This window comes from Oryx dammah, unplaced genomic scaffold (genome assembly GCF_014754425.2).
Source record: "Oryx dammah isolate SB20612 unplaced genomic scaffold, SCBI_Odam_1.1 HiC_scaffold_25, whole genome shotgun sequence".
Taxonomy (NCBI): Eukaryota; Metazoa; Chordata; class Mammalia; order Artiodactyla; family Bovidae; genus Oryx; species Oryx dammah.
This window is the reverse complement of record NW_024070209.1, coordinates 1,147,224-1,162,642: the sequence shown is the minus strand read 5'-3', so window position 1 is coordinate 1,162,642 and position 15,419 is coordinate 1,147,224. Positions and strand designations below refer to the sequence as shown.

The following is a 15,419-nucleotide window of genomic DNA, read 5'->3' as shown; positions in this document are numbered from 1 at the left end:
TTCCCCAGGCAAGAATGCTGGAGTGGGCTGCCGTTCCCTTCTCCAGGGACCTTCCCATCCCAGGGATCAAACCAGTGTTCTGTGTCTCCTGCACTATCAGGCGGGTTCTTTACCACTTGCACCACTTGGGAAGCCCAATAGTTCATCATAGGCTATTGAATATAACTCCCTGTGCTGTACAGGAGGAACTTTCATTTATCCATTCTATATGTAACAGTTTGTATCTACACACACACATACACAACCCCTAACTCCTAGTCCATTCCTCTCGCGAACCTGTGAAGCAGAGATTCACAGATATATATACACACACACACACATGTATCTCAAATCGAGTGGTGGTTCTGGCTCCCGTTTAATCTTGCTTCTTTGCCAAGACAGGAGTTTGTGTTTCTGCAGCCCTTCTTCTCCACAGCACACGCGCATGTGTACATGTGTTTACTTACTCAGCAGTTTTGCTTTTCTATAAATGCTGTGCTGTCAGTACGTGGCTCTGACTTAGCAGAGGTTGTAGGTTTTTCCATAGTGACTCCACTTCATTCTGATCACTGCGAACAGGAATAAGGTCTCTTTCCCTGGTGTCCTGCTGTGGCCTCTCTCTATCTTTGGTGCTGCTTGATCCATACCTTGCCAGCCTGCAGGAGAGACGCTGGGTGGTGCTTCAGGGTGATGGTCTGAAACAGACTCACACGTGCTGCCGTATTGTCTGTTTGACTTCATACGACCACCTGCTAATGTTCTGCCAAGCCTTTGCAGAGTGATACCAGCCTGGAGTGGGGGTGTTGGCCAAATTCGAATTTTCCACTTCTGTGTAGGATGATCTTTTCAGACATAGTTGACGTCTGCTTTTTTCTCTCTGATGGCCTTTGCTTATTTTTAGTTGAGTTTTTAATTTTTCCTATCAATAATTGCTCAGTGGCTAAGCTGTGTGGACTCTTTGCAACCCCATGGACTGCAACATGCCAGGCTCCTCTGTCCTCCACCATTTCCCAGAGTTTACTCAAATTCATGTCCACTATTTTCATCTTTAATCTATCTTTTGTGTCTGATTCCGTTTTTACTCAGCATAATGTTACCGTATCTAACCATCTCATCCTCTGCCACCCTCTTCTTTGGCCTTCACTTTTTCCCAGCATCAGGGTCTTTTCCAAGGAATCAGCTCTTCGCATCAGGTGGCCAAAGTATTGGAGCTTCAGCTTCAGCATCAGTGAATATTCAGCATCCAGTGACTATTCAAGGTTGATTTCCTTTAGGACTAACCAGTTTGAATCTCTTTGCAGTCCAAGGGACTCTCAGGAGACTTCTCCAGCACCACAATTCAAAAGCATAATTAGCTCTTTGTATTTTCTGGGTAAAAGTCTCTTATATGTTGGAAATACATTTTCTCCAGTCTTCTCTCAATATTTTATTATGAAGATTTTCAGGCATACAGAAAAGTTGAAAGAAATGTACAGAGAACACCCACCAACTAGATTCTGCCTTTCTCATTTTACTTCCTTGATTGTATATCTGTCCATCCATTCATGCATCTTACCTTGTGATACATTTCCAAGGAAATCATAGTCATTGGCGACTGTATGCTTCCACGTGCATACGATTGAGAGTTCATTAATTTGTATCAGTCTTCTTTTGAGAGAAGATTTACATATAATACAACAACTCTCCAGTGTGCATTTGCTAAGTTTTGACCGAGGATGCAGCTGTCTCCCGGACCCGAATCAAAGAGCGTGACTGTCACTCCAGAAAGTTCCTTCGTGTTCCTTCTCATCCAGGCCCTCCCCCGCTGGCCCCCCTTCCAGGGGTGACTTCAGTTCTCATTTTTTCCCACCATAAATTAGTTCCTGAGTTTGAATGGGATGGGATCATACAGAACGTGGTCTTTTGTGTCTGATTCCGTTTTTACTCAGCATAAGGTTACCGTCAACAGTAATCCTTTTTCCTGCCCAGTAGTATTCTGTTGTCTGAACAAACCACACTTTTCTCCACTTACTAATTAGCACCTGAGCTCTTACAGTTTGGGCTAGGCTGAATAAATCTATGAATATTCTTGATCACATCTTTTTGTGAGCATAGGTTTTATTCCACTGCATGTCTTTGAACTGCTGTGGTGTATTTGACGCAGTTGTCACGATTTTGAAAGTCAGATTTATCCCTCTTACATAGATGTTTGTCTTTTGTACTTTAAGAGCCCTTCCCTAGGCCAAAGTTTTAAATGTATCTTCTGATACATTGTTGATATAGTGCTATGGTTTGTTTTCATCTTTAATCTATCCAGATTTTTTTAGTGATATAATATGAATCTAACTTGACTTTTCCCCATTGACAGCCAGCACTTTCCTCTTATCTTCACCTAAAATGGCTCTTTTACATCCACCAGATTCTCAGATTTTGTGGTTCTGTTTCTCTACTCTTCCCTTTTCAGTTGATCTTTTCATTTCTTCTACGTTGTGCTAATTGCTATAGGTTTTTGTTTTGAATTTCTTGTCCTTGTTTTTCAAGACTGTCCTGGCCATTCCACATTGTGTCTTTCACGTGCATTTTGGAATTAGTTTAAGCATCTTGAAAACTTCGGTACGGGTCTGGTTTGGAAGCAGAGTGACCATATTCATTGAGGGAGCATTGCCATTTTCCCAAGAGGGTTTCCAAGGCGGGTTGTGTTTTGCTCTATTAGGCTTGCTTTTGATGCTGTTAGTGCATGACTTTTCTTCCCACGTATCCTGAACATTTCATGTGAGCTTTTGTCTAGGGGGAGGAATGGGGAGTCTCCGGCATCCAGTCTGCCCACTCCCCACTTTTAAAAAATGTTTGTGGAAGTATAGTTGTTTTACAGTGCTGTGTTAGTTTCTGCTGTACGTATAACAAAGTGAATCATCTATGTGTATACGTGTATCTCCTCTTTTTTTTTTTGGATTTCCTTCCCATTTAGATCTCCACAGAGCACCAAGCAGAGTCCCCCTTGCTGCACAGCATGTTCTGATTAGTTATCTATTTAATACATAGCAGTGTGTGTGTGTGCGTGCTGCGTCACTTGTGTCTGACTCTGCACAACCCCATGGACTGTAGCGCACCAGGCTCCTCTGTTGGTGGAATTCTCCAGGCAAGAATACTGGGGTGGGTTGCCATTTCCTTCTCCAGGGGATCTTCCTGACCCAGGGATCGAGCTGGCTTCTCTTGTGTCTCCTGCTTGGCAGCTGGGCTCTTTACCACGCCACCTGGGAAGCCCAGCAGTGTAAATATGTCAGTCCCAATCTTCCAGTTCCTCCTACTTTGCTTTCCTCCTTGGTGTCCATACATCTTTCTCTATGTCCATGCCTCTATTCCTGCTTTGCCAATAAGATCATCTGTACCATTTTTCTAGATTCCACATATAAGTGATACAATATTTGTTTTCCTCTTTCTGACTTCACTCTGCAGGACAGTCTCTAGGTCTCTCCATGTCTCTGCAAATCGCACAGTTGTGTTCCTCTTTATGGCTGCGTAGTATTCCATTGTATACACGTAGCCCATCTTCCATTCCTCTGCTGACAGATGTATAGGTTGCTGCCGCACCCTGGCTGTTGTAAATGGCATTGCTGTGAACACTGCACTCCCCACCTTCTTACTTCCACCACAGTTGCTCTCTGTGCGTCTGCCTCTCGCCGTTCCCTTCCACCCTCGAAACTTTCTCTCCCCCTGCAACCTGCCCCCAGACAGCCAAGGGCAGCCATGGCCTATGTTGGGCCAATCCAACACTTTCCCAGCACCTTTCACCTGGCGCAAGCGAGCAAGAAGGGGCTGATGGGAGGGCAGCATCCTTGTGGCTAGGGGGTGGGGAGTGGCACAGGGCACGTTGGCCGTGGTACCCACTGGCTGTGGTACCTGCTGCCCTGTCGCTAGCACACTCGTGCCTGGTCTCCCGGCTTCCTCTTTGTTCCTTGAGCTCAGGGTCCCTCCTGGAAGTTCTCTCTGTGCTAAGTCAGTAGGAGTCAGATGCCATTGCTGGCAGCCGTAAGCGCTGATTCATTCCTACCTGTCAGGAAGGGCTGAGTCAAAGGATGATAAGGAGTCGTCCATAAATGGTACACATTCAGAAGGTGTGCAGTGATAGGCTGGAGGTTAAAATTCCCCTTTGGGTGAGACCAGACGGCGTTGTGAGAAGACAAGGCCAAAGGATGCTCTCTCATCCTCTCTCACTTCTCCCACTGAGTCTCCTTTTCCTGAAAGCACTTTCCTGAGCCAAGCCTAAGCCCTTAGGAGAATCATTTGCCAAGGAGAAGATACCATGGAAGGTCGAAGGCCCTGCTTTTCAGCGTGCTATCCTGTATTGCGTGCTCAGTCATGTCTGACTCTTTGTGACCCCATGGACTGTAGCCCACCAGGCCCTTCTGTCCATTCTGATTCTCCAGGCAAGAATACTGGAGTGGGTTTCCATTCCTTTCCCCAATGGTATATATGACATGCATTTCCAAAAGGGATTCAAGAAGGTAAAACTATACTGGCTGCTCATCTTTGTCTCCTTAAAGCAGAATTGGGGACACTTAGCTCTAAGGGAACCCCTTCCCTGGGCTTCCCTGGTAGCTCAGGTGGTAAAGAGTCTGCCTGCAACTCGGGAGACCTGGGTTGGATCCCTGGGTTGGGAAGATCCCCTGGAGGAGGGCATGGCAACCCACCGCAGTATTCTTGCCTGGAGAATCCCATGGACAGAGGAGCCGGGCGGGCTACAGTCCACAGGATGGCAAAGAGTCAGAATGCCTCAGCACAGCACACAGCACAGCATAGCAACCCCTTCCCTACTGTCTAAACAAGCTCAAATTTGGAGGACCATTCTTAAAATGCACCCCAGAGATGCTGTGTTCCATTGTAGACTTTCTGGCTCAAAAGGACCTCTGAGAGCTTATACTACCTCATTACATTTTCAGTTGTCTAGGCCAGTGGTCCCCAACCTTTTTGGCACCAGTTTTGCAGAAGAAGTTTTTCCATGAACCAGGGGGCGGGGGATGCCTTCAGGGTGATTCAAGTGCATTACGTTCACTGTGTACTTTATTTCTATTATTATTATGTCAGCTCCACCTCAGATCATCAGGCATTAGATCCCAGAGACTGCAGACCCATGGTCTAGGCGGTCATTTTCCTAAACAATTTATTTGACCCAAGTATGTTTATTAAGATCCTACCGATTTCCTAGGTGCATATGAAAATACAAATGTGCTTAGGGGCTTGCCTAGTGGTCTGGTGATTGAGAATTCACCTTCCCATGCAGGGGAGCCTGGAGAAGTGAGGGGGCTGCAGCTCCCCTGGGTGTCTCATCCCACCCCCACCTGGTTCCACAACCCCCATGTCACCTATTGTGACAGCAAAGATGCTTGCTCCTTGGAAGGAAAGCTGTGACAAACCTAGGCAGCATATTAAAAAGAAAAGACATCACCTTGCCACAAAGGTCTGTCTAGTCAAAGCTATGGTTTTTCTAGTAGTCATGTATGGATGTGAGTATTGGACCATAAAGAAGGCTGAGCCCCAGAGAATTGACATTTTTGAATTATGGTGTTGGAAAAGACCCTTGAGAGTCCCCTGGAAAGCAAGGAGATCAAACTAGTTAATCCTAAAGGAAGTCAGTCCTGAATATTCATTGGAAGGACTGATGCTGAAGCTCCAACACTTTGGCCACCTGATATGAAGAGCTGACTCATTTGAAAAGACCCTGATGCTGGGAAAGATTGAAGCCAGTAGGAGAAGGTGACAACAGAGGATGAGATGGTTGGATGGCATCACTGACTCAATGGACTTGAGTTTGAGCAAGCTCCAAGAGTTGGTGATGGACAGGGAAGCCTGGCATGCTGCAGTCCATGGGGTCACAAAGAGTCGGATACGACTGAGTGACTGAACTGACCTTGCATTAGCGGAAGGAATTCTTGCCCTCTGGATCCAGTTAGGTTCTGAGAACGAGAAGCCCCACCTAGAGATCAGAGACAGGGAGAAGAATAAGGTGGAATATCCCTGCCCCTTGCCTGCCTTGTGAGATCACCTTGGGGTTTCCATGTTCCTTGATGAAGGTCACGGCTCCTCTGAAGGTGTCACTGAATACAGAGTTCTCTCTTCCAGGAACCAGTAGTCCCTCCCTGCTCTCTTCCCTCCCAACCTAGAGGCAGTAACAGCTGAACTTCACAGTAATACAGAAAGTGGGAAACAGATGTGGGTGGAGGTAAAACAAGACTGGCCACGAGTGGATGACTATTAAAGCTGGATGACATGAACGTGGAGGTACTTTATACTGTTGTCTCTACTTGTGAATAACTTTGGAATTTTTAAATGTGGAAAGTTAAAAGAATAGTTAATTCAAAAGTTACTTGCTGGAACTGGTCTGCGTCCGGAAGCAAGTGGCCTGGGGGCAGTTTGGGGCAGGGCTGCAGGGCCAAGTGGGTCACATGTGAGAGACAGGCTCCCTTTATTTTCTTAATGTTAAGTATTATTTATTTGGCTGCACTCAGTCGTAGCTGTGGCATGCAGGATCTTCAGTCTTCCTTGCAGCACGTGCAGTCTAGTTCCCTGACCGGGGATCAAATCCAGGTCGCCCTGCATTGGAAGCTTTGAGTCTTAGCCACTGGACCACCAGGGAATTCCTGAGTTGGGCTCCCTTTAAATTCACAAGGCAGTGGAGGCCTTTTGTTACAGAGCCAACATAACCTAATATGAATTATTTGAGAAAGATTCCTCGGAATTCCAGATTAAGGTATATTGAAGGGATATGATGGCTGACTGCTGGGTGATGAGGGATTTTCCTTTGGCCGTAAAGGACATGATTGGAACAGATGGTAACATCTGTATCAGATACGTAGATTAAACAAGGGGTCCCCACCTCTGGTCATAGACCAGCAGCAGCTTTAAATTAGAAATAAAATGCACAGTAAATGTAATGCACTTGAGTCATCCTGAGATCATCTACCCCTCATTCGTGGAAAAACTGTCTTCCATGAAACTGGTCCCTGGTGCCAAAAAGTTTGGTACTGCTGGATTAGATAGTAGGATTGCATCAAGGTTAATGTCCTGATTTTGACCACTGAACCATGGTCGTTTGAGAGGATGTCCTTATTCTTGGGAGACACACACTGAAGTTGTCAGGGATGAGGGCCATTGCTGTCCGCGGTTTACTCTCAGACATTCAGAGAGACATGCCATAGGCAAACACGTGGGTTGTATCTTGGGGGCGTGGGAAAGGGATAGAGAAACGGGACAAAATGTCAACATTTGGGGAATCTGGGTGGGGACCCTAAGGAAATTGTTTACACTATTTTGCAATCTGGATGTCAAAATGAAAAAGTGAAAAATGTAAGACCTTTCAGCTATGCCTAAATGGTGGCAGCAAGCAGAAGCATGGGCACACAGAGGACAGTCAGGAGTCCTCCTGGGAGACCCGGGACCCAGGGAGAGACGCTCTGCAGTCAGGAGACCCAGCCTCCCTGTGAGGAGGGAGACAGGACAGTCCTAACCGTGGACTTGGACCTGAGCGACTGGAAGGGTGGCCTTTCCTGAGTCCAGAAACGGGGAGCAGGAGGAAGAGGCTGGGGAGGGGCGGGGGAGGGCAGGGAGGGCTCATGGAGAGTTCTGTTCTGTTGAGCTGCCAGCTCAGCTCGGGGCTGATCCAGAAACAGTCTTATCAGCTCGTTTTAAAGGGAAAATGTTGGGTTTTTGGAGAGCAGTCCCAGCCAGTTGGACTGTAAACTATTGGCTGCTTGAAGAAAGGATACAGCGTAAATATTGAGGCATTTGCTTTAATGAAACACTTTTTGCAAAACACAAACTGGAGGAAACTGGGTCTTTAATCATGAGATGGAGGACCATCCATGCCTCCCTTAAGGCCTGTATGGAGTATCTACTGGACACAGCCTGGATGCTGCATGGAGAGGGGGTGCGGAGCCCTCCACCCTAGAGGACATTGGACTCCACCAGGGGCTTATACTGGAGAAGGCGATGGCACCCCACTCCAGTACTCTTGCCTGGAAAATCCCATGGACGGAGGAGCCTGGTAGGCTGTGTGTGGTCCATGGGGTCGCGAAGAGTCGGACATGACTGAGCGACTTCCCTTTCACTTTTCACTTTCGTGCATTGGAGAAGGAAATGGCAACCCACTCCAGTGTTCTTGCCTGGAGAATCCCAGGGACGGGGGAGCCTGGTGGGTTGCCGTCTGTGGGGTCCCACAGAGTCGGACACGACTGAAGCGACTTAGCAGGGGCTTATACAAAATACCCACATACAGAGCAACCTCTCCAAAACTCCAGTGGGATTCCAGTGCAGTATTTTTTTTTAAAGCTCCCTTTAAAAAAAATTTTAAAAAGCTCTTTTTTAAAGACCCCAGGCTTCCCTGGTGGCTTAGTGGTAAAATGTCTGCCTGCCAGTGCAGGAGATGCGGATTCGACCCCTGGATTGGGAAGATCCCCTGGAGGCGGAAACGTCGACCTGCTCCAGTATTCTTGCCTGGAAATCCCATGTACAGAGGAGCCTGGTGGGCTACAGCCCATGGGGTCACAAAGAGTCGGACACAACTTAGCAACTCAGCAACAATAGCAGTACATGACCCAGTGTGGCAGTGTCTTGGGCATATTGGGGGCTTACTCGGGTGACTTCGGAAACCCTGGGCCCGCAGCAGCATCATATGGCGAGAGCATCACCCTAGGGAGAAATCTCTGAAAGACAACACTCAACAAGGTGCTTTCTGTTTGTTTAGTTTTCTGTTGTAGTTGCAAAACGTTCAGTCCTCCTTTCTGTTTCCCTTTGCCAGTTTGCCCTGGCACAGGCGTCCATGCGTCCTGCCAAATCCAGGATGGAGGGCCCAGGGCCAAGGCCATGGCGTGGTGTAGGTGAGGCTGCCCCAGGCTGTGGCAAGTAGGACAGAGCCTCCCACTGACAAGGCCAAAGGGCTCAGCAAGGTCAGGGATGCAGGAAGGGGCCGGGGCTGGGCTTGGTAGGGGTAGGGGTAGAGGTGGGATGGAATTGGCTTGCTGAGCAGGTCATGAAGGAAGGGGTAAATGGCGGTGTGCTTGACCCTCGCTTTCCAGAGCTTGGTGGGCGTGGCACGTGAGAGCATCTCAGAATCGGGATGTTTCCTGGTCCCCTGAGAAACCAGGGTGGGAGGACCCACAGCGTGCCCTGAGAGTGTGTGCTTGGGGATGAGATCTGAGTACTTAGAGGGGGAACATGGTCACCTGAGCTGGGAAAGAAATCACAGGCCATGTTCCCCCTCAGTTGGAATAGGGACTTGGAGGAGGGCATGGCAACCCACTCCAGTATTCTTGCCTGGAAAATCCCATGGATAGGGGAATCTGGTAGGCTATAGTCCATTAGGATCGCAAAGAGTCAGACATGACTGAAGCAACTTAGCACGCACGCATGCTCTTGTCCCCACCCGAGGATTTTAATAATGACATGGCAATTGTCTCTCTCTGGGCTTTGAACTGTAAGGGTCAAGGCAGCCCCTCTTATCCAGCGTGGTCCCTGGCACCAGGCACTCACTCAACAGGTGACCATGGGATGGGTGGGTGCCAACTAAATGTCTGACTAGGATTCATGGCGAATCCTCTTTTCTGAAAGCCGGACTTTGTTCTGGGCTGCTGACCACAATTTGCACTTTTCCCCACTTAAAAAATGAGCAGTGAGAACCTGGGCTGATTCACATCTCAAACATCTGTTTTAAGAGGTAAGCCCAGTCTTTGGCCAAATGGTTCTCCTTTTAGGGCCCCTCTTTTGCTTTGAGGTGGTCCCTTCCTCCTTCCACACTCCACCTACTCAGGTCCCCAGGCCACTAGGTTCCTCTAAACCCCTTCCTTTAATAGCTGCTGCTGGCGCCGTGGTGCTGGCAGGGTTCTGGTGAATCAGTTTCCCTGGCAAATGAATGACCGATAATGGCTTGATGAAGGCAACGTCTTGCAACTCTGATGACATGTGTATTTTGAAAACTTAAGTTTCTGTCTAAACTTGGTGGTTAGTACAAAACAGAATGAGCTTCCCTGGTGGCTCTGTGGGTAAAGAATTTGCCTGTAAGGCAGGAGACACAGGAGACATGGGTTCGATCCCTGGGTAAAGATTTCCCCTGGAGTAGGGAACGGCTACTCACTCCAGTATTCTTGCCTGAAAAATCCCATGGACAGAGCAGCCTGGAGGGTCACAAGAGTTGGACACGACTGAGCAATTAAGCATATGAAGCAGAAGTTCACACTGATTCTAAGAAAATGATGCTTTAATTGAATGCAGCCCCAACAGCCTGGGCTGTCTCCTGGATGACCCCAGGCTCACTCCCGCATCACAGGCTTGCTGCCCCTCTTCCTAAAATGCTCAGATGTGCACAGGGTTGGCTTTTTAATGTTTCTGTTCAAATAGCCCCTTCCTGACCTGGCCTTCCCCTCCACCCCATCCAGTCCCACCTTCAGTTTCATCCTCTGGGCAGGAAGGCTTCGCACATGCTCCCAGAGCCCCAGCTTGCATGTGTGTTGGAACTTGGGGAGCTGGGAGTGGCCATGGGACAAGAGTGAGGGACCTGGGTCCTCATCTCTGGGGACCTGGTGATTGGAAAGGCCTGGGCTATATGTTCCATGAGAACTATGGGTGTAGGAGCCTCATTTCTTGCTTCTCCAGCATTGCACTTAGTAGGTGTGGGATGACCTGGTTCTCACTTTAGCCAAAGAGCATGGCTACCTGAACACCCTGACAAGTTAAGAGAGCAGTGGACTTCCTTGGCGGTCCAGACAGGAATCTGCCTGCCAATGCAGGGAACACGGGTTTGATCCCTGATCTGGGAAGAAGATGCCTCGAAGCCTTGGAGCAACTAAGCCCCTGAGCCACAACTTGTGAGCCTGGGCGCTGCAACTACTGAACCCGTGCACCCGAGGGCCTTTGCTCTGCAGCCAGGGAAGCCACTGCAGTGAGAAGCTGGAGTACCACAACGAAGAGCAGCCCCCGTTCACTGCAGCTAGAGAAAGCCCGAGTGCAGCAACAAAAAAACAGATAAAGCAGAGAGTACTGAATTGGGTGGAAATAGGAGAGACTCTCATCTCCCTCCAGACACCTCACAGGCTCCCTTCATGGGACCCAGTCGCCTGTGGTCTTTTACTGTGCACAGATCAGAGCATCAAGGCAGAAGTTTTTTTTTTTTTTTTTTTAATTAATTTATTTGGCTATGTCAGATCTTACTTGTGGCACGTGAGATTTTTGATCTTTGTTGCAGCATGCAGAATCTTTAGCTTCAGCCTGTGGGATCTAGTTCCCTGACCGGAAATCAAACCAGGACCATCCAGGAAGTCCCATGGCAGAAGTTTCTTAAACTTTCCTTCCAGAAGAAATCAGGCTTAAAATACTTGCCCACCAGACGGCCAGGGGAGCTGGGGGATATTACATCTCTTATCTGATGGCTGTCTGTGAAGAGGCCACAGGGAACTGTCCTCAGAGCGTCCGAGAGACTGGGCTTTGAGCCATTCTCATGGGTCATGACCCTGCTACCTCCACCTGGGTCCAAGCCCTGGGACTGACCTGCCTGGTGGGGCGCTGAATGTCTAGACAGAGAGACAGACAGACAGACAGACAGACAGACAGACAGACAGGCTGAGATGAGAGAGCTTGCTTCTGTGGCTGAAACTCAGTTTGTGACCAGTGTGGGTGATTCCACATGGATCGGGGGAGTGGGTTGGGCGTGGGGGTGCGGAGGGCTGGACCCATAGGTCAAGTCTACATCTGGGGTCTGAAGCAGTGAGAAGGAGCCCTGTTTGGATTAACATACACATTCCCGGGCTGCAAATCCCCTTTTCTAAAAGCATAAACAGAAGGAAGGCAGACATAAATCTGAAGGACTTTGGCCTCGGTGAGTTGTGTATGTCAACTTGTATAAATAATACTGCACTGACTTAAAAATAATCCAGAAGGCAAGAACCAAACACTTTCACTGTTATAAAACTGGACTAAGGTTGCATTCTTCCCCCTGAAATTACTTTTCAGAGTTCATAAATATTCCTACCTTATGAGGAGGAAGGAAACAGCATTCATAAGATAGAGTACAGCATTTTTTTGGATTATTTATGTTTTTTTTTTTTTGGTCTGATTCTGAACCCTTTGAAGACATGAAGGACTATATAAAGCAAGTTAGATGGTTTATTTCCAAGAAACATCAAATAAAACTACAGTTTCAGAAAGACAGAATTCTTTACCCGTGTTCCCAAATGCCAGGAACTTTCTTTTTCATGTTTTCTGTGACTGAACGTTATTTGCCTTAAGCTGGCCATGATTTTCACTGAAAATATCCACAGTGGAAGTGAACCTTGCGGGTAAGTGGAGGAGGACGCTTCATTGCCCCGTGACTGAGAAGGATCGAATGTTGGTCCAGAGAACAGTTATGAGGACTGCCCAGCACAGGGTCAAACTCTCAGGGGTCCAGCTTTGAAACTCTCAAGATACTGACCTGTGTTGGTCAGTGGAACAGACTGGAGTCCCTATACTTTCTCTTCCGGTCTGCCTTTTCCCTACCCCAGCTCCTCTCTGAGGATTGCCTGCATACTCAGTCACTTCAGTTGTGTCCAGTTCTTTGCAACCCCGTGGACTATAGCCCGCCAGGTTCCTCTGTCCATGGGATTTTTCAGGCAAGAATACTGGAGTGGGTTGCCATGGCCTCCTCCAGGGGATCTTCACGACCTAGGGATCAAACCCAGGTCTCCTGCACTGCAGGAGGATTCTTTATCATCTGAGCTACCAGGGAAGCCCCTCTCTGAGGGTTAGTTCTTGTTAAAGCTAGCAGATGACTCAAGACTTCCAAGGAGGGCCAGTCTCTGTTCCTGCATGTCTGTGCCCCTATGAGTCTTCAGAACTCATAGACCCAGGCCCAGCCTCTGATCACCAGTGGGAAGGGCACCTCCTCCATCATATTGCCGCCCCCCTCCCGTGGACACAGTCTGAAGGCATCCCACCCTCCTCTCTGACATTACTGTGTCTGATATTGGGGGCTGCTCTGGACAACTGTCCCTGGCATGTTTCATATGTAAGTGTGTGTTTGTGCCATCTGCACATATGTGACCATTGGTAGCGGCATCTCTTATTGAGTACGAGTACTTTGGCCACCTCATGCAAAGAGTTGACTCATTGGGAAAGACTCTGATGCTGGGAGGGATTGGAGGCAGGAGGAGAAGGGGACGACAGAGGATGAGACGGCTGGATGGCATCACTGACTTGATGGACGTGAGTCTGAGTGAACTCCGGGAGTTGGTGATGGACAGGGAGGCCTGGCGTGCTGCAGTTCATGGGGTCACAAAGAGTCAGACATGGCTGAGCCACTCAACTGAACCGAACTGACACTGAGCAAAGGCTATGCTTCAGAAAATAACTTATGGTGCAAAGCAACATTTATCCCAAAAGAACGTGCCTGTGTGCATGCATGTACATGCGTGTGTACACACTCCAGCATGGTGGAGGTCAGGAGGGACACCCTGACATTTACTGATCACCTTCATTCATCTAGGGGCTTCCTGGCAACTCAGATGGTAAAGAATCTGCCTGCAGTGCAGGAGACCTGGATCTGATCCCTGGGTTGGGAAGATGCCCTGGAGAAGGGAACGGCAACCCACTCCAGTATTCTTCCCTGGAGAATCCCATGGACAGAGGAGCCTGGTGGGCTACAGCCCATGGGGTTGCAAAAAGTCAGACGTGACTGAGTGACTAAGCACACATACACACAACCCTCAATTTCTCAGTCTTCATTCTTCAATCTTTCCCAGCATCAGGGCCTTTTCCAATGAGTCGGCTCTTCGGATCAGGTGGTCAAAGCATTGGAGCTTCAGGTTTTGTATCAGTCCTTCCAATGAGTATTCAGGGTTGATTTCCTTTAAGATTGACTGTTTAATCTCCTTGCAGTCCAAGGGACTCTCAAGATTCTTCTCCAGTAGCACAATTTGAAAGCATCAATTCTTCTGCACTCAGCCTTCTTTGTGGTCCAACTGTCACATCTGTACATGACTACCGGAAAAACCATAGCTTTGACTATACTGACCTATGTTGGCAAAGTGATGTCTCTGCTTTTTAATATGCTGTCTAGGTTTGTCATAGCTCCATATTTAACACTTATTGGCACTTAACTAGCCCCAGCACTGTTTGGTGCTTTATCTGAATTATCTCCTCTAGTCTTCAGAATAGCTTGAGGAGACAAGTACAAATTATTGCCCTCATTTTTACAAGTAGAGATACTCAAGCACCAAGAGGGGAAATAGGTCTCTGGGCCCTGCATCTAGAAAGTGGCAGGATCTGGGCAGAGGGCTGCAGAGCCTGCTGGGAATCCCAGCAGCACCCGGCCTGGCTCTCGGAGCTCAGGCACAGCAGACCAGCAGCTGCACCTCCCTCCTGGTTGGGGCCTTCTGTCCTCATTCAGGGTGATGTCACATCAGACGGGGCATCTCACACCTGGGGCCGCCTCATCCTCAAATCTGGATTCCAGTACGTCCTCATCCTCCCATCCCTGCCACTCAAATCCCCCCACTGCCCTATTACTTTGGTTTTAGTGCACTGAGCCCCCGCCCACTCATGCCACACCTGTCTTCTCTTGCCATCCAGCCTCTTCTTCAACATGAATTCCCCAGTAACTCAGCCTTTTTCTTGTAGGTTACAACCCTTTGGCAAAATCCCAGTTCTGAGTGAACCCCCCCACCCACTGTCTCCTGGCCTGCACTGGGCTGTTGAGTGTTTCTGGAGATCATCAGATGATACGATTGGCTTCTTGGCTCTGGATTCATGATCTCAGTCTGTGAGCAGCCATCGGTGCCACCAGGAGACCCCACTGTTCCCTCTGGAGGTCTGCTCCCCCCCGGCCCCCGCCACAGGATGACGACAGTGCTCACAACCTCCTGTTCCACCCGGAACTTTCCCTCTAGTTCCAAACGCTCATCTTCCCACCAACAAGCTCACCAATCCCACCCAGACCGGCACCTCTTCTGTTTCTTCCTTCCTAGATGGATGGAGAAAAGTCTCTCCACCTGAGCTCTGGATTCATCCCTCCAGCTACTCAGGAACTTCGCTCCCAGGACTTCCCTGGTGGTCCAGTGGTTAAAACTTGGCCTGCCAATGCAGGGGGTGCGGGTTCGATCCCTGGTCAGGGAACTAAGATCCCACATGCCTCGTGGCCAAAAGACCACAACAGAAAACTGAAGAATATTGCAACAAATTCAATAAAGGTTTTAAAAATGGTCCACCAAAAAAAAAAAAAAGACTGCACTCCCTCTGCAGGGGTGCCCTCTGCAGGGAGCTCTCGCTCACTTTCATGGTCCTTTCTCCAGGCGACTTCGATCAGTGCACAGACATGCCCCTCTCATCCTCCCAGAGCCCCTCCTTCCCTCAACAGCCACCTCCTGATTCCTCCATTCCCTTTCCAAGCACACACATGGCCCCCACTCTCCCAGCTCCATGCACGCCCAACCCCACTACAG

At 48.7% G+C, this 15,419-nt stretch overlaps 1 protein-coding gene across 1 annotated transcript in view; it reads left to right on the top strand.

Moving 5' to 3' along the window:
• BCL2L11 (BCL2 like 11) overlaps positions 1–15,200 on the top strand; it is a 68,981-nt gene extending 53,781 nt beyond the window's left edge. Inside the window, exon 4 of the mRNA XM_040267541.1 lies at positions 14,599–15,200. Coding sequence (XP_040123475.1) covers positions 14,599–14,634 — 36 coding nt within the window. The 3' untranslated portion in view covers positions 14,635–15,200. The remainder of the gene's footprint in view (positions 1–14,598) is intronic.
• Positions 15,201–15,419: the final 219 nt, after the last annotated feature.